This window comes from Tupaia chinensis, unplaced genomic scaffold (assembly GCF_000334495.1).
Source record: "Tupaia chinensis unplaced genomic scaffold, TupChi_1.0 Scaffold000242_1, whole genome shotgun sequence".
Taxonomy (NCBI): domain Eukaryota; kingdom Metazoa; phylum Chordata; class Mammalia; order Scandentia; family Tupaiidae; genus Tupaia; species Tupaia belangeri.
The window spans coordinates 151,786-172,012 of NW_006159720.1; the positions used below are offsets into that span (position 1 = coordinate 151,786).

At 35.9% G+C, this 20,227-nt stretch overlaps 2 protein-coding genes and 1 pseudogene across 2 annotated transcripts in view; 2 read left to right on the forward strand and 1 right to left on the reverse strand.

Annotated features, from left to right (window-relative positions):
• Positions 1–5,373: 5,373 nt before the first annotated feature.
• LOC106734877 (ADP-ribosylation factor-like protein 1 pseudogene) lies at positions 5,374–5,881 on the forward strand (annotated as a pseudogene).
• Positions 5,882–10,055: 4,174 nt separating this feature from the next.
• On the forward strand, positions 10,056–11,030 carry LOC102480109 (olfactory receptor 1S1). The gene has a single exon (XM_006148740.1). It carries the CDS (start codon positions 10,083–10,085, stop codon positions 11,028–11,030), a length of 948 nt encoding a protein of 315 aa, XP_006148802.1. The 5' UTR covers positions 10,056–10,082.
• Positions 11,031–19,701: 8,671 nt separating this feature from the next.
• The window catches only part of LOC102480535 (olfactory receptor 8J3), a 949-nt gene continuing 423 nt past the window's right edge, over positions 19,702–20,227 (reverse strand). The window contains exon 2 of the mRNA XM_027771963.1: positions 19,702–20,227. Within this exon, the coding sequence (XP_027627764.1) occupies positions 19,702–20,227 (526 nt within the window).

Here is a 20,227-nt window from a genome sequence, read left to right on the forward strand (position 1 = left end):
AAGGTAAACAAATTGTGCATAATTACCTTTGGGAGAGCATCTTGTATATCTGCTAATTACTTTCTGAATGTTCCATCAGTTAAAATCAAAAGTATTTCATTACTCAGTATATGGAACCTCTATCACCCTTATCCTTAAAACATATAAACACAGGACAAGGAAGGAAAACTACAGACCAATATCTCTGATGAATATAGACGCAAAGATTCTCAGTAAATAAATGATGCAATATTGTTAAACAGTAGTAGTCACAGATAAGTCTTCATGAATAACTTAGTTTAAAAATATTGTGCAATTAGTAAGTATACCCAAAACTTCCAATGCACATACAGTCCATTAATAAATGGAAGAATGACTTTATAGAAAAATTTTACACAATATTTGATAATACTTTAATTGATTGATATTCTTGTTTTATATAAAATTATAGGTTGAAATAAAACAATGCCTTTGACTAGTGTTGTTTCTGCCAAGAAATAATTTTGTTATCTGCTTATAATGTACATCTTGTCTCTAGATATTAAAAAAATAAACATAGAAATGATATTTTGTGAAGAGATGGGGATGGCCATGCCATAGTTCTTTCTTCATTCTTAACTTAAGATTTTTGGCTTACATGCACAAGCACGTGTATTTTTTGAGCCTCTGGGTCCAGGACTTCAATTTTACAGTTGGCCATGTAGGATCCAGTGCATCTACTTGTTCTCCTGTCCATTCATTTCAAGGTCCTTTCATCACACTGGAATCCTCCTTCAGAATGCTGGGTACATGTATGAATGCATAATTATGGTCCTGATTGGCTGAATGTAGGGGTGACTGAGTGTGCAGATCCAATTTCTGTCTGACTTTCTTACTTTATCTCTCTCGCTCATGAAGTCATGAATATATATACTGAATAAATAAAAAAATAAATGGTTTATATCATTATTCATAGATTTTTTCTATTTAATTTTAAATTATTTATTTCCACTTATGTAGTATTGTTGACATAAGCTCTCTAAAGCATTTAGAATGTTATTTAATCATTTTTTAATATTCCATATTAATAACTGCCTCCTTATTGACGTAATTTACATTAGAGTATTTATAGAGCATAATACTGTGATTTTCAAGTATTACAGTGATAAGTGCTGCTCCACCATTTACAAAAGTTTATATTGAAGTCAATAAAGTGAAGTGGAATTGCTCTGATTGAGATAGAGGAGCTGGGCCAGCATGAGACATAGAGTTTAAGGCAGCTCGATCGCACATGACAAACTCCACATTCAAATCCCAGAACCAGTGACTTAAAAATCATACTGGGTGAATGTGCACGCATGCTCAAAATCCTGAGAAGAGAATGGAAAAAAGGGGATTGCATCATGCATCCCCTGCTGAGGATGATGTCTTTTTCTCCCCCTGTGTCTCTCTAGTGAGGGTATGCACCCTATAGGACAAATATATTTAAAAGAAAAAGAAGAAAAGAAGAAGGAGGAGGAGGAGGAGGAGGAGAAGAGAAGAAGAAGAAGGAGAAGAAAAGAAGAGGAAGAATGCAAAGCAAGAGAGAGAGACACACACACATTCTCAATATTCGGTGTTTCTGAAACATTCAGTGTTGGCATCTGCTTGCAAGCTTAAGAGTAACATCTCTCTGGATGGTAATACTGTCAGCATTCTCCCTGGGACTTGGTCCTGGGAAGGAAAAAAAAGAAAGGAGACAGATGCAGAAGTAGAAATGCAGATGAACACAGACATGCTGCTGCTCAGTCATGCTGAGCTTCTTTATTTAAACATTTTACTAGACACTGTGAATTGTTGTGCCAGATTTCAAGGATGCAGTTGAAGTTCTATGGTTAGAGATAAGGATGTTAATGTATATGTTTTTCGACCTTGTTACTATCATGTATGATCCTGTTATGTGTCATAGGTCAAGTCAGATTACTTACGCTGTTCCTCTGCAGCTTTGAGGAAGGCGATCTGCGTATGCATCGAAGAAGATAATGTGTAAGCTATAAACATTGTATAGGACAGGCATTACATGATCTAGCCAGGGTCAGGATTTTCCCGTGCCCTGTAGATTTTTCCACGTAGTCCACTGGTATCTAAGGCATGTGTCAACCAGCTCCAGTGAATAATTAATGAGGTGTTCTGATAACTGCTTCCTGCTGCTAGCATGCATACCTTCACATATCCCCTTTTCTTTTTTTAAAAGCCAACATGATTCTCCCATTTAGGAAGAGGTTGACACTATGAAACACATGTGTAATATGTGAATGCAGTAATAAGTGGTTAATAGAATAATTAACAGAAATATAGCTTCAAATAGTAATTGTTTAAGGCAGTAGAGGGTTGAAGGACAGAAATAATTATGTTAGGATGCAACAAAGTATCATAGAATTTACAGAAAGTTTTGCACACATGGCAAGAAATAGATTTTATTTTTTTTTTCCATATGGAAGATTTACTGGGGAGTGAGGCAAGCCAGGATATGAAGAAAAGACATTGTATGTAACTACTTAATATATACCGAATGTCTGCACTCTATGACTGAAACTGATTGACTAACGGTTGTACAAACACAGGAGATGGGTGTGAATGTCAGATGAGGAGTGTGTGGAGGAGTGGGACCTAGCGAAGGACATTTGGAGAAGGGATATGGAGGTAGAGCATTGACAGGATGGGAAGGTGTGGTGTTGTTGAAGATATTTTGACCAACGGTACTGGGGAGAAATGTTCACATATTGAAATGCTCCCATTGTAAGCTAAACAATGTGATTGAATGTATATACAAAAATAAATAAATAAATTTATTAAAATATCAGATGACTGTATGTTTGGGAATTTATTTCTGGGGACTCTTTTCTGTTCCGTTGGTCCACATTTCTGTTTCTGTGTGAGTACCATGTTGTTTTAATTACCACAGCTTTGTAGTATATTTTTATGTCTGGAAGTGAGATGCCACATATTCCACTCTTCTTGTGCATGATTGCTTTGGCAATACGAGGTCTTTTATGATTCCAGACAAATTCTGATCATCTTTTCTAGATCTATGAAGAATGTCTCTGTTATTTTTGTTGGAATTGCATTAAATATGTAGATTAATTTGGGTAGAATTGCCATTTTGATTATATTAACTCTTTCCGATCCAGGATCATGAAATGTCCTTCAACTTTTTTTGTCACTTTCAATATTTTTTTAAGATTTTCTTTTTATCCCCCTCTTCTCACACTATCTCTGGTGTCTACAGTTGTCTTTCATTCCTTCCTCCTTCATTTTATGGATCACACAATTTCTTAAATAGTCTACTTTCAATAGCAAATTCAGCTGATAATTTCAAGAAAAGCAGTTTTAACTTTAATAAATCAAAGAAATGCTAAGTAACTTTGCTTAAAACTTAAAGCCAGGAAACAGGTTTAGGATTTTTCTCAAGTAGTATGTACATGAACCTATGAACACCTTAAGACAGGACATAAATCTTTAAGACCTGACAAAAAAGCCTAGAAGAAAATCAGCAATATTTTATTCAAAAGTCATAAAATGCTATTTCACCAGTTCAGTCTCATGTACTTAATCTATCTTCTGTTGTGGTTCAATCTTCTCGATTGAATTCTGGGATATAATATTCAACTCCAGACTAGTCCTTGTGATTAAATTGGCCATTTTCTTATTTTTGAACTCTTGTTTCTGTGTGTTTATATCTAATTTTTCTGATATAGCACTCCTTTGAGAACTTCTTTGAGATCTAGTCTGGTGCTGGTAAATTCTTTCAGGTTTTGTTTATCTGAGAATGTTCTTGTTATTCTTTGGGTCTTTTAAGTATACCATCATATGATCTGAAAATAAAGATATTTTCAACTCTTCTTGGCCTATTTGAATGCCTTTTATATTATTCTCTTTTCTTTTTTAATTAAATTTTATTTTAATTTCTCTTATACATTCAGTCACATGTGCCACTTAGCTTGTAAAGTGAATATTACAACATGAATACATTTCTCACCAATCCAGTTGGGGATAACATACACAGCATCATCAACACATAATAACCCCTTTCTCTGTCGGACAAATGTCTTGTCTCTCCATTTTTCTTCTTAATGTCTTTCCTCATACTATCCTACTTCTCCAACCCTCTTCTCACGCTATATCTTGTATCTATAACCATTTTCTATGTTTCTGTATCCTCTAGTCATTCAGTGTCAGCTATAGAGTGTGAACAGTCAGTATATATTAAGTGGAGACATACACGGTCTCTCCTTCATAGCCTGGATTGATTCACTTTGCAGTAAATCTTCCATATTCATCCACTTTCTGTCAAAAGCCAAGGTGTTTCTTTTTTTTCTTTTTTTTTTTTTAATATTAGTCATTCTGAATGCTGTTAGGTGGTATCTCATTGTGGTTTTGATCTGCATTTCCCTTATGATGAGGAATGTTGAGTATTTTTTCATATACCTTTTGGCTATTTGTATGTCTTCCTTGGAGAGACTTTTTTTCAGCTCATTCTCTTATCTTTTAATTGGGTTCCTCATTCATTCTGGGTAAGCCACTTGAGTTCCCTGTGTATTCTGGTTATTAGTCCCTTATTTGAAGCATAGTTTACAAAAATATTTTCCCATTCTGAGGGCTGTCGATTCACACAAAATTTTCCTATTCTTCTGGACTCAGAATAATAGCTACATTGTAAAACATGATTCCTGATTTTCTATGGAGTCACCAAGGGGCCAGACAACACAACCTGCAATTTTAGGAAAGTACAGTTCTCATAAGGTGAATTTCAGGGAAGCAGAGCAGAAACACATGCTAGAATAAACAAATCTTATAAATAACTTTCCTTCTCTTTATGGACTATTCCCTGGAATGCTATCTCTTTCCAGAGGAATCACACATCCTCAGTGATCATATGTGATGAGTAATCTTTGGATCTGCCATGCTTATTGTGAACAATGACTCTTGAAGTGATGCATTTTATTGTACTGCTTTGCTTTTGTCCCTGCCTCAGTTCCCTCTGTTTTATCTCTTAATTTCCTTAGGGTTTTACTTTCCAAATAATGTCAATATTTAAATTCTTGCATATGACTCTGCTTCCAAGAAGGTCCACACAAAGATTATAATATAAGAAGAACAAGTTACAGAAAAAAAAAATGTTTCTGATTTCTCCCTCTTTTCCTTGCTAGCTGCAATTAGTTTTATAAATAAATAATAGAAGTAACAACTTATCACCCCTTCCTGGAACCCAGGAGTCTGACGTAGACCTTGCTGGCTAACCTGGCTGGCAAGGAAACTGCTTTGCTCTGGAGCTGGAGCCAAGAGGAGTGGAAGTGGAAGTGCCCAGATTCATACAGGAGAAGCAGCTGAGGTTAGGGCCTGTCAGGATCAGTAAGGGCAGACAGGCATTTCATCATGGGTGTCTTTTTCTGTAGTACTTTTTCCACACTGTTTAGAGCTGGGAAACAAGGATTTTGGTTTTAGGACTAGAGGGAGTGGGAAAAAGCACAACTTTGTACAGATTACAAGTTGGAGAAGTCCTACTATTGGATTTAATGTTGAGATAGTAAGATGCAAAAACCTTAAATTCCAAGTCTGGGATCTAGAAGAACAGACAAATATCAGGTCATAGTGAAATATTATCCAGACAGAGGTGCAGTTATTTATATAGTAGACATTTGTACCTGAGATCAAACTAGCATTTCCAGGCCTAATTAGCTGCTGTGTTGGAGGAAAAAGATCTCAGAAAAACCATTTTTGTAGAGTTTGCAAACAGAACATTGAAATGACCTTGACTCTTTCAGAGATGGCAAATTCACTTGGGCTGCCATCCCTGAAGGACCAAAAGTGGCAAATATTCAAAACGTTAGCCACTAAAGGCACTGGGCTTGATGAGGCCATGGAATTATTAGTTCAAAAATAAAAATATATACCAGACAGTAATTCAATCAATTCAAACTCTTTGAAATGAAGGCTACATCACATATCCCTTTGGAAACAATCACACATGCTTCACATTTCTAAATGTTAAAGCTGTCTCATTGTTAATATATGTTGAACTGACTACAGCATTTATAATCAATATGAAGAATAAGTATTTGGTTGTATGACTAACTCAGTTGAATCATCTGAATGATCCATATAATGTATAATATTCCTTTCTTGCTTATGCTAATGTTTACATGAATGGAATTCTTATTCATCTTTATCCCTATTAAAGAATGCACTTGGGCCATCCAGGTAGTTAAGGCAGTTGGATCCCACAAAGCCAACTTCATGGTTGGAGTCCCAGACTTGCAGCTTGAGAAAATCACTGGGCACGTGTGCATGTGTACCCAAAATCCCAAGAGAAGAATAGAGGAGAAGAAACTGCAGCATGACCATCTGCCCCCCAACGTGATTTTCTCAGTTTCTCTCTCTCTCTCTCTCTCTCTCTCTCTCTCTCCAGGGAGCACACATGTCCTATATCAAAAACTTTTTTAAAAAAATTAAATAATGAACTATTTTTATGGGGGAAAAACTCCTATTTTTAAATTAATGGTAGCAGTCTGTTTGTATAAACACTAACAAATATCTTAGCCCACATTTTTTTCTCTTAAATTAAGTCTTTCCAAAAACTAGACTCAATAGAGTAGGCTAGAAAAATAGTGTATGTAATGTAGTCTTCATTTGCTTAACTGACTATTATATGATAAGCTACTTTGATTAAAACCTTTTAGGTATAGGCATGAATATTATTTTGGTGGTTAAGTTTAGTAAATTATCTATAATTGTCATTTTATGATATCTCATATTTGCCAAAATATTTCAATGTTTACTGACCTTGCTGATCCGTGCATAAACTCTGTGAGGTAGATAGGATAGGTTACAATGCCTTCATTTTATGGACATGGAGCCAATGTTCCAATAGCTTGGCTCATGCAAGGTTACCTGCTAATGAGACAGGAAGAGGGATAAAAATGAAACTTATGGGGCCAGGCTGTGGTGTGATAGTTAAGGCAACTAGATGCCACATGGCCAACTATGTGATTGAAGTACTAGACTCAGTGTCTTAAAAAGCATTCTGAGCACATGGATGTGCAAAGTCACAATCCCAACAGGAAAATGAAGGGATTGTAGCCTGGCCATCCCCCTTGGGGTGGGAGCATGGAGGTGCTTACTCTTTTTCTAGCTCTCTCTTTCTCTTTCTCTCTCTCTCACTCTCTCATCTCCAGGAAGTACACACACTCATAGCAAATTCAACAAATAAAAAGTAAGATTTTGGGGTAAGAAGCTTGTTTCATAAGTACTTCCTGAAAATATTAACATTAATAATACAGACAACCTAATTCTTATATAAAATTATGCTTATTAGCCACAGTACATTCAAAATAATGTCTATAATGTTATTTGTTATACTAGTAAATATGATCATATGGCATAGGAAAAAGCTATTCTAAATGGTTATATTTGATGGAACTCACCACATTAAAGAAAAATGTTCACACTTAAAAAAAATGTAAAGATCTATTTTTAAAAAAAGAATAATAATTTACTTACCTTCTCTTTCTTTTCTATTACTTTGGTTATTTTCAATGTTAGTCATGGCCACAGACTATTTAAAACATGCCGTAAATACAGTTACTCCATAAGTTGAGTTGTTTCTTGGTGAGAAGGATGCGAATGGCCTTATATTATGAGGTATGTGCAAGCATTGAGAAATAGACTATTTGATTTTGGCTCTATTTATAACTGTGCAGCCTCCCTTGCTCCTATCCATTTGAGGGTTTGTTTTCTTTTCATTCTCTCCAGTGCATTGTAAACCACTTAATATCACGTCACTATGTTTCTTTTCAATATCAAGAGTTCAGAGTTTATTTCCTTAGTTTGCAGGTAAGAGCCTTGAGCACTGAATCACTGTCTCCACATTCCTTTCCAATGCTGATGTTTATTCAAATGGTTCCAGGGTCATAGCCTATGCTCTCCTACTGGAGATAGCACACCATTAGAGTTGTAATCTCTCGTGAAGGAATTCAACTCAATTCTCTAAGTATTTGCTAAGTTTTCCCCTGTAATAGGCACTAGAAAGGAAACAGAGCAAGAACTTTTAAAATATTTCCCTTGTCCATGGAAGCATAAGACACACAGACCAATGAGTTCACTTGTTATGAAGAGCTATAGCCAAATTACAATAAGAAATCACAAATAGGAAGACAATCTGAAGGGGGAAAAAAAAGCAGTTACCTGTTTATTCCCCATTTACCTCATCAATACTGAAATGTAAAAATTACTGTTTATCTTGAGGAAAACACTTTGAGGACGTTATCCCAAAAGACTTAAAAGGAGCTGAAAATCCCATGTGAGCCCAGTACTATGAATCTATTAACTCTGATGCTTGGAGGAAGAGTCCACTTCTGAAAAACACATACGAACTGCTCCCAACCTTCACCTGCTACACTGCTAAGTACAAAAAGTTCCACTGGGTCTAACTTCCTGAGATTTCACCATAATTTAGAGGTAAGGCTTTTCAGAATTTAACCCTGATCTTAATCAGCTAGGCTGCCCACCTCAGAGACGCTGAACAGTATGTGTGGTGAGTGGGAAAGATAAAACAGAAAGGTGGGATTACAGATTGTCATTCAAAAATGTGTAACTCCACTTTCCAGTCAAACCCAAACTATCCCAGAGCTTAGTAACCACAGAACCCTCTAAAGCTGCTCTGTATTAAGTACAAATACATGCCTGTTCTTTACCTCATTTTTGTTGCGTTGTAGAATCTCTCTTCTACAAATGTTTCCCTCCTCTCTGATATTGAGCCAAGATTTTCAGGAGTGAAAAGAACTCAGAGCTTCTGCTCCAGCCTCTACTGGCTTCAGTTTGTCAGAATCCTGGAGGTAGAAGTTAACTGTTTTCTGTCCTCTTCATGGAGAGAAAGCCGTTGAGAAACAAGTGATTCTAGAGATGAGTGGAAGAGAGAAGGAAAAAAAATGAGACTATATGGAGAGTAGAAAGACAAGAGTCAACATCTCTTGGCTCTCAAGCTGATTCTATCCAATAAATCACAAGGTTCAATCTTCCTTCCCTGTTCCTAGCTGGGCTTTGAGATGTCCCTATGGTTTCTGGTCATTTACAGCTTTACATAAATTTTACTTTAGTACTGAAAATACATTTCCATGTATCAAAAAGCCATGACCAGCCAAATTCATTCCAATTTAAAACTTTAATTTTAAACCCAATTCAAAGCATATTTCCTTTGAATTTCTATTATTCAGTTCCCTAACAAGGGCAATGAAATTTCTACCTAATATCTTTAAGATTATCTCTTCCATGAGAGCCAGCCCATAATGCCATTCTCCTACAACCTTCCACCTCTGCAGGCTGTTTCTTGACTAGAATCCCAAAAAGATGACTTGAGTCCAACAACTTCCTACAGCATTCACTTGCCCTATAGGCAATTCATGTACTCATGACATGCGTGGGTAAAATTGCCTAATTGCTTACTAGCCAGCATCTTTTTCTCTTACCCCTGCCATTGTGGGCTGATACAGTAAACTCCCAACTGTAGAGGTGAGAGGCAAACATAAATTTTAGGTTTATACATGTCCCCTAAATTGTCTTAACATCTAGCCATAAATGAATTAAAATCTGATCACCCCTCCTTGTATTCAGTCTCCAAAATTGGGTTATTTTAGAGTCCTTCCCTACCTTTAGTGGGAAGTAACATCCATACAACAGTGTATTCCCTAAGTATTACTAATACAAAACCTTCTTTGGTGAACAGTGGAAAAGTTCTTGGAGCCAGTTGTTCACTGTTTTTAGCAATTCCTGTCTGGATTTCTGGTATTTGGATGTGTGGTATAGCCTGCACATGGATAGAAATTTGAGAGCTTTAAGCTACATTTGTAACCAACAGGAAAATCACATCCAGCATCCCATCTGAGTTTAAATAATATTCACTGAGAAGTATTTATTATATCCTGATCTTCTTTAAAGGCATTTCCTAAGTCTTCTACTTAATAAATAGAAGGACCTTTATTCACTTTGAGCCTAAAGGAAGTGTGTCTCTGCAGCAGAATGGTTCCATATTGGATTCTTTGTGCGGGGTATATGACACATTTTGTTCCTTTCTTCAGATTAGCAGAAATATGCATCAAGGAAACCAAACCACCATCTCTAAATTCATCCTCCTGGGACTCTCCGACCAGGCTGAGCAGCAAAAACTCCTCTTTGTGCTTTTCCTGGGTATGTACCTGGTCACAGTGGTTGGGAATGGACTCATCATCTTGGCCATCAGCTTGGATACTCATCTTCACACTCCTATGTATCTCTTCCTTGCCAACCTGTCCTTTGCTGATATTTCCTCCATTTCCACCTCTGTTCCCAAAATGCTTATGAACATTCAGACCAATAGTCAATCCATCACTTATGAGAGCTGCATTACACAGATGTACTTTTCTATTGTATTTGTCGTCATTGACAATTTCCTCTTGGGAGTCATGGCCTATGACCGCTTTGTGGCCATCTGCCACCCTCTGAACTATATGACTATCATGAAGCCCAGGCTCTGCATTTTGCTCACAGTCATCCCATGGGTTCTCAGTAACATCGTTGCCCTGACACACACCCTTCTGCTCATTCAATTGCTCTTCTGTGATAAGAATACTCTTCAACACTTCTTCTGTGACTTGGCCCCTCTGCTCAAACTGTCCTGCTCAGACACAATGATCAATGAACTTATGTTATTTATCCTGGGTTTATCAGTTATCACTTTTCCCTTTGCCCTCATCCTCTTCTCTTATATCTGCATTGTCAGAGCTGTTCTGAGAATCTCATCCAAGGAGGGAAAGTGGAAAGCCTTCTCCACTTGTGGCTCTCACCTGACAGTTGTATTACTTTTCTATGGGACTATTGTAGGGGTTTACTTCATTCCCTCATCCACTCACCCTGACAACACAGATAAGATTGGTGCAGTACTATTCACTGTGGTGACACCCATGATGAACCCTTTCATCTATAGCCTAAAGAACAAGGATATGAAAGGTGCCTTGAGAAAGCTCATCAATAGGAAAGTGTTCTACCCTTTGATTCCCTGAGCATCTGAATTGCTTATCCACATAACCAAGTGGAAGATTCATTCCAGGGTTTGCATAATAGTTATGATGGTTCAGCTTTTAATGACCTTTTTTTTTTTTTTTGAGAGGTTTTTGCTATAGGGTGCATGTGCTCGCCAGACAGACAGAGGGAGACAGAGAGACAGAAAGCAAGAAATCACCCCCCAGGGGGGATGGGGCCATGCTGCAATCCCTCCTTCTCCATTCTCCCAGAGTTTCCCCAGTGTTTTCCAGGAACAGTTTTATAGTTTGAGGTCTTAGATTTAGATCCTTGTTCCACCTTGACTTGATTTTTGTCAAAGGTGAGAGGTAGGGGTTCAGATTTATTTTTCTGCAGTGGAAATCCATTTTTTTCCAGCACCATTTGCTAAAGAGATTTTCTTTTTCCCACTGGATTGACAGGTACCCTTGTCAAAAATCAGTTGACTGTATGTTTGAGAATTTATTTCTGGAGACTGTATTCTGTTCCATCGGTCCACGTGTCTGTTTCTGTGCCAGTACCATGCTGCTTTGATTACCACAGTTTTGTAGTATATTTTTGGGTCAGGGAGTGAGATGCCACCCACTCCACTCTTCTTTTGTAGAATTGTTTTGCGCAATACAGGGCCTTTTATGATTCCAGACAAATTTTGTGATTGTCTTTTATAGATTTGTGAAGAATGTCTCTGGTACTTTGATTGGCATTACATTAAATAGGTAGATTACTTTTGGTAGAATTGCCATTTTGATTATATTAATTCTTCCATTCCAGGAACATGGGATGTCCTTCCACTTTTTTGTGTCATTTTCAATTTCTTTTTTAGCTTCTCATAGTTTTCCTTGTAGAGGTCTTTAACTTCTTTGTTAGATTTATTTCTAAGTATCTGATACTTTTTGTGGCTATGGTAAATGGAATAACTTTTTTCAGTTCTATCTCAATCTGCCTGTTTTTCATATATAGAAATACTATAGATTTCTGTAATTAATTTTGTATCCTGCAACTTTACTGTATTCATGCATTACTTTCAGAAATTTTTTCATGGAAACCATTGGGTTTTCTATGTACACAATCATGTCACCTGCAAATATAAAGAGTTTCACCTCTTCTTTTCCTATTTGAATACCTTTTATTTTTTCCTCTTTTCTGATTGCATTGGCGAGGACTTCCAGTACTATAGTGAAAAGAAGTGGAGAAAGTGGGCATCCTTGTCTTGTACCCATTTTCAGTGGGAAAACTTTCAGCTTTTATCCATTTAGGATGACGTTCACTATGGATTTTTCATAGATAGCTTTTATTGTTTTGAAAAATGACCCTTCTTTGTCAATTTTGCTGAGAGTCTTGATCAGGAAGGGATGTTGTATCTTATGAAATGCTTTTTCTGCATCAATCGATATGACTATATGGTTTTTATCTTTCTTCCTGTTAATATGAGGTATCACATTTATGGTTTTGCATATGTTGAACCAACCTTGCATTCCTGGAATAAAGCCTACCTGATCATAATGTATAATCTTTTTTTATAAGTTATTGGATATGATTGGCTAATATCTTGTTGAGAATCCTTGTATCTATATTCATCAGAGATATTGTCTCTAGTTTTCCTTCCATGTTCTGTCCTTATCTGATTTAAGGATAAGGGTGATAGAGCCTTCTTAGAATGAATTAGGGAGAGATTCACCCTTTGGAATTTCACAAATAACTTGAGCAGAATAGGGGTTAACTCTTCGTTGAAAGTTTTATAGAATTCAGAGGTGAAGCCATCAGGGCCAGGGCTTTTCTTTGTTGGAAGATTATAATCCTTGACTAGTTCTGGATGGTCCGTGGTTCCTGGGAAATGATTTCACCCACCCCTATTAGGATGAGTGTTTCCATCCTGGTTTATCAGAAAGCCTGCTCTGCATATAGACATCAGCATAGGCAGTAGGGTTTATGTAGTAATATCTGAAAGATTTTTATTTTGGTTTATAATGCAATCACAACTAAGATATATCCAAGCTATCTAAACTATGATTTTTAAAATATGTTTCCTCTCAAAAATATGTGTGAGATGATTTAGATATAGAGATAAACTTGTCAATAGATCTCAATCATTTCATTTGCATACATCACTTTTCAACATCTAAAGACATTTTATGTTTTCTCTGAAAATCTTTAACTGTAGGAGTGCTGCAGATGAAAGCTTAATACACTTGAAAACATTGGACAGGAGATAAATAAAAATAGCATAGCAGATTACAATGCCACTTATTTATAGACATAAGATAAAAAGTACAGGGGATATTTGTATGTATATATTTCATGGCATATCTTAATTATAACATATTCAAAATTTACTTTGGAAAAATAGTGTAAGCTATGTAAAACTTTTCATTTTCTACTCAAATAAGATATTTATTTTCAAGGTTGCTTTAGAAATATCAATATATAGTGGCTAGCAGGTATTATGGTGGCTGAGGGCACCATAATGGACTCCCACATGACCTACCGTGGTTCAAGTACCACAACTGGCAGCTTGCTTTCTCATTTTTCTCATTTTTCCTCTCTCTCTCTTGCTCTGTCCCTCTCTGGTCAAATTAAAATAAGTAAATAAATAAATAAATAAAGTTAAATAAAATTATTCTTTTGTAAATATACATGCACACACACACACACACACACACACACACACACACTAGAGAAAAGACTTCAAGAATATTAAGTACATATTGGTTTTTTGTTTGCTTTCATTTTTGTTTTTTCTTTTTTATACTTGTGATGTTACCTTAATGACAGAGTTTTTCTTTACATATGTACTTCTGAATTCTTCTGCATTACAAAAGGGATTCTTTGTAGGATTATAACAATGCAGAGCTGAGAAGCAGATGATCTAATATGTAATATGTGCAGCTGGTCTCAGGCCTTACCTGCCTCTCCACCCCTACATCCTCACAAAAATGTTCTAATCAATGTGCTATTGTTTTGAATAATTTATCTTCTACTTTTATAAATATTTTAATCTAAGTTAGTTTTGACTACATTTGCTTGAAATATCAATCTTCCTTTAATGGCATTTTTATTTAATTGAGAGATACTGACATACATGTAAGAAGTTAAATGAACTTTATTGGACAAGATCTTAGTGAACTATGAGGAAGTCGGAGCAAACTTGATGAGAGATCCCTGATACTGCTTTTATAATAAAATTTCAAGGAAAATTTCCTCTAAAATAAAAGGATATTACAAATCAGGGTAAAACAAAACAAAACAAGGGTTAAAATCACATTGTTACATGATTCCATATAGACAAAATAAAACTACAGATGATATAAATATGTTTTCCTGGGAGTACTTTAAATCCTTATGTGCCTTTAGGCTACAGCGATGTTTTTATCTAGCTATGATGTAGTTCATAATGCACACAAATATGTATGGAATCTAATAAAGTGTATCTGAATATCCCTCATAATTCACAGATTAAATATAAACAGAGTAAGAGGTAGAGGGCATATTAAGGTGAGACAATTATTAATACTTTAAAAATTATGACCTTGGGCTAGCAGGTAACGTGGAGCTTAAGGCAGCTGGATTCCACATGGCTCACTTTGTGGATAATCATAGAAACCTGAGTGTGAGAGCACAGCAGCCATGTCAGGACCACATAGTTTGGTTTAATAGATCCTAAAGCTTGAGCTTTATTAGCTTCATAATATCTCCATCTATATCTTTAAAAATATCAAAATTAACTCAGTTCTGGCATGATGTTCCACAATCCAGTTGCCCAGTCTACCTGCATTTCTGTGTTTGTTGAATGCTTTTTTCTAATCTCCTTCTACTCACTCACTTCCCAACTCCCATGTAGTCTCTGGTATGTGTAGTTTCCTTTCCCATGACTACTCTTCAAATCTTTCAATTTTTACGATAGAACGAGGATATTTGATATATATGAGAAAATGACATGGCAATTATCCTTATGTATATAATATATATATATGAATTCTTTATTGAAAATAATGAGTTCTTTATTGAAAATAATGAAGATGATATTATTCTTGATTTGATGGTTGTACATTGCATGCATCTTTTCTTTTTTTGGGAAGAGATTTTTGTAGGGAGTGTGTGCCTTCAAGATCTTTTCTCAGGATCTTGGGCATGCATGCACATGGACCTGGCATGAGTTTAAGCTACCAGGTCTGGGACTCGAACCGTGGTTGACTACATGGGAGATCAATGACATAGCCATTAGGCCCACTGCTGGTCCCAATGCATGCAGAATTAGAAAATTCATGATGTGCCCCACAAAAATGTACAGCAAATAAATATAAATAAGAAATTATTAAATAAAATATAAATAAATGAATATCAAAATTATGCAACAGATATCAGACAAGAATAAAGGTGTATTTTTAAAAAGTAATGCCATTATAATATTTCTCTTTTAATCCCTATAAAACTTTGTTATCAACTGATATGTTCCAAATATTGGTGCTTCTATCAAAACTTCAATCTAGGGACCATTGCATGCACACTATAGCAATAACCTCTCAAAAGAAAAACAAAACAAAACAAAACAAAAAAGCTTCAGTGTATACATTACAGTTTATGCAGTCTATAGATAGCTTCTTTTGGGACACAGTAGATTCTACCATTGATTAGTTTTAGTATCATATATGGGAATTATGACTTTATTCCCTATTATGAATAATTTCATCCTGTCTATAAATATTTCATTTTGTTTGGATGATTCTAAATGAAAACTTATAACAATCCTCTATTTCTTCTCAAAAAGGATAACTAGACTAAATAGGTCAGCAGAATATCACTGTGTCAATTGAATTAATTCTGAGGGGAGTCTTTCTCTCATCCTTTCTTTTGCTTCTTTCATTTTTGTCTATCATGCAAAAACATCTGTAAACTGGGCCAGAATCTTCTCTTCCTATAAAAAACTGATTAAGGCCAAAGAAATGGGCTGTGAGAGGAGGCAGTGTGACAGGAGTAGGTGTAGGGTTAATTTTACATTAATCTTTAGGTCAACTACTTAGGCTTATGGGTCTGCTCAGACCTTCTCAGTATTTAACACTTACGTTCAGTGATATCATCATTTTTTGCAAGCCCAAACTTATGCCTTGTTATAGCAGATAAGACCCACTTCATGACAAAGCATTCAGATTCCTGGAAAAGTTTGGCTCATGATCAAGACTTCAGTCTCTAAAGGCATAGTATCAGATCAAGAGGTCTTTATTATTTGTTTCTTTTTTCTTTTTTTTCTGTTTGTTTGTTGTTGTTGTTTTTTACAATGTCTTCCTCTTCATTAAATTTCTATTAGTACCACATAGGATCTTGAAAATTATTGTATTTATAGGATATATCCATGGAATAAAATATTGTATAAATAGGGCAAACTCATCCAAGAGGTCTTCTAAAATGTGTGGCATGGTGGAAAAATTAAAACTGCCATATGTTATTTAAGAATTTTTCTAGAAATGAAAATAATAAATTATGCAGGGCTAGCCTCATAGTCTAGTGGTCAAAAGAACTGGATCCCACATGGTTGACCTTGGTTTGGATCCTAGCCCGGTGGATTAAAAGATATACCTGATATCTGTGTGTACCTGCCCCAAATCTTGAGAAACTGGAGAAATGAAGAAGAAAGCCTATGTACTTCATGGTAATTGCAAAATAAAGGAAGGAAAAAAAAATGCAGAGACAGAGAATTGTGGTTCTTAAGGTGGTCTTTGTTATGCTTTTTTTGGTAAAAAAATGTTTAATATCAACATTATTTCAATACCATTTTTAAAAACACATAAAATTATATATATTTATACAACATGATGTTTTGTAATGTGTGTACACTATGGAATGGTTCAATCAAGCTATTTAACACATGTATTACCTCACATACTTAGTTTTTGTGGTGAGAACACTTAAAATCTATCTTCTTAACAATTTTCAAAATATAATAAATACATTGTTATTAAGTATAGATACCCTCCTGTATAAAATTGGATCACTGGAAAAATCATGTCATATTTTTCTGTTTTTCTATGTAAAAATGCATCATGACTTTTCTGAAAACCCAAGAGATCTCAAAACTTACTTCCCTTATTACCTGGAATTTTGTATTCTTTGGGAAGAGGGTAGGAGAAGGAGAAGAGTCTTAGGAAAATCATTAAGGAGAAAAATAGAGAGGCAAGACATTTATGGGACACAGAAATGGATTAGTATCTGTTGATGATAAGGTATATGGTAACCTCAACTGGACTGGTATGAAGTGCATTCATGTTCGGAAAATTCACTTTACAAGTTAAGTGATGTACAATGATTGCATGTATAGATGAAATTAAAGTAAAATTAAATATATATATAATAATTTATATATATATAATAATTTAATATAATATATATATTAAAAAGCAACAGCAATGCTGAAGAGACACTCAGGCAGTGCTAGATTTGAAGTAAAAGTTAGAAAGCCCATTTCAGTGCTGAAAACAGCTCTCCTAATCTGAGATCATAGTCACAATTGGGTAGCAGCAGACTGAATGATTAGATATAAATTTGACAGATCCTGGGGAAAAATGGCCACTGAGGGTTTGGATCACACATTGCATCACTACTTATCTGCCTACACACATTTTGAAGCTCTGATAGTGAGTGGCAGTATAGGCTGGGCATGTTTGAGCACTAGTACATCTTTGAGTGTACTCTTCAAGCTAGTCACAGGTAGGCAGCAGTGAGTGGAAGCCATAGGACTCAATGAATTTGAGCACAAGTTCTCGCCTGACAGACTTTTTCTTCTTCTGTTTTTGTTTTTTTGTAGAGGTTTTTGCTATATGAGGTGTACGCTCGCCAGAAAAACAGAGAGAGATCGAGAGACAGAAAGCGAAAAATCACCCCCCATGTAGGATGGCCACACCAAAATCCCTTCTCCTTTCAGGATCTTGGGCACGCACATGTGCCCAGTCTGAGTTTAAGCAACAGGGTCCAGGATTCAAACTGTGGTCAACTACATGAGAGTCCAGTGAAATAGCCACTACGCCAACTGCTGGTCCCCTCAATGACAGACCTCTAACGGACAAAAACTCAACTCTTAGCAGTGTTACTGCATTTACTATTCATGCACATATAGAATAAGACTTCAGTAATGAGAAAGACAAACTTACACAGAGTTCACTAAATTAAGAAATCAAATCTAGCAAGAAACAGTATTTAAGATGGTCTTCTTGGGATCAGCAGTTAGTATAATGGCTATGTCGCTGGACTCCCATATAGTCGACCGTGGTTTGAGTCCCAGACCCGGTGGCTTAAATTCACTCAGGGCACATGTGCGTGAGTGGGCCAGATCCTGAGAAGAGAAGGGAGGAGAAGGGATTGTGGTGTGGCCATACCCCCTGAAGGGTGATTTATCGCTTTCTGTCTCTCTGTCTCTGTCTTTCTGGTGAGCACATGCACCCTATACCAAAAATAAAACCTCTCCAAAAAGAAAAAGCATGGTCTTCTGAATTATTTATTTAAAATTTATATAATTTAAGTAAATTGTAATAAAATAACTTTTATTATATTCAGGTCAGCACTCAGAATATCAATTCATCTACTGTGTATACTTGTTCATTCAAATAATAAGAATGAGAGGGTTTAATTTTAGTACCCAGAGGGTGAATGCTGCTTCAGAGAGATATGGAGTAACACAGAGCAAGCAAGAGAGACAGAACAATTCCTAGTATGGTGTAGCTTGCTGTATTTTTTCCATTTCTGTATCTGTCAGTATTTTGGGGACACACAGACAAATTTATCACAAGCCACAGGAACCAGGTTTTGAACTGCAGTAGGTCATATGGGATCCACATTTTTACCATTAGACTATGGAACCTGTCCAAGGGGAGTTTTATTTTTGATGTAATTGTCAGCTTGATTTTATAAACTTATCTTTAATTAGGAAAAAAGCCAACTGTAATTATAGTTTTCAGGATGTAGTGAAACACCATAGCTTATCATACATAAGAAGAAATAATAAAAAAAAGTGTACATGGGAGCAAATTAACTTTTCTTGTCCATATCTCTCTGCTCTGTTCAAATCTATATAAATAATTTAATATAACTCTCCTGATTCTTGTAAATATCTCTTACAACCTGGCTACCACATTATTCCTGGTTAAAATTGGTGAATAATATCATAGTTTTGGTGTTACCATCACAGCTCTAAAATTTGTTTATGCTTCCTAATTTAAGTCTCCTCAAAAACTGGCTGCTTTTAATTCTCACAATTAGTTTTAAACTGACAGACCATAAACTTTGTTTTTTCTTATATATTCAGTTGTTGGAAATGATGTGACTTTTTTTTCTGACTTCCTTTCCTTTTTTTCCAAGAGAGATTATTGCTATATGTTTGCCAGAGAAATAGTGACAGACAGACAGAAAAGGAGAAATGACCCCTGCGGGGTGATGGCCACCCAATCCCATCTCTTTCATTCTCCCTCAGGAATTTGGGCATAAAAGCACACATGCCAGGCATGAGTTTTAAGCTGCTGGGACTGGGCCTCAAACCAAGATAGACTATGTGGGAGTCTAGTGGTGTAACCATTATGCCATCTGCTAGTTCTTCTGTTATTCTCCTCAAAAATGCACGAAGACTTTTCTGAAACCTAATGAGAGCAGTCTATCTTGGTCATGTCTTAATTTACATTCAATATTTTAATATTACATTGGTTTAAAGAAATAGTGTGGGTGTGTTATGAATCTCTTTAAGGCAGCCTTCACATCCTTATTCCTCAGACTGTAGATCATAGGATTTAGCATCGGGATCACCATGGTATAAAATAAAGAACTGATGCTGTCAGTATCTAATGAGTGACTTCTTCGAGGCTTCAAATTGATAAATAGCAGTGTCCCATAGAAAACAGCGACAGCCATCATATGGGAAGCACAAGTAGAAAAGGCTTTTCTCCTTCCTTCAGAGGAACGTATTCTTAGGATGGACAAAACAATGTTGAAATAAGATACTAGAACTGTACCTAAGGAAAAAAACAAATTGGTAGTTGCAGATACAAAAACTACTGTTTCTGGTACATAAATATCAGAGCAGGACAATGCTAAAAGAGGTGCAATATCACAGTAAAAATCATTGATTACATTGGAAGAGCAATAAGACATGGAGAATACACAAGGGGAAACCACAACTGCTGTCACAAAGCCATAGAGGTATGTGAGGGTTACCAGCAGACGG

Coding starts and splice junctions, on each gene's coding strand:
- LOC102480109 (XM_006148740.1), top strand. CDS start 10,083: ATGCATCAAGGAAACCAAACCACCATCTCTAAATTCATCCTCCTGGGA.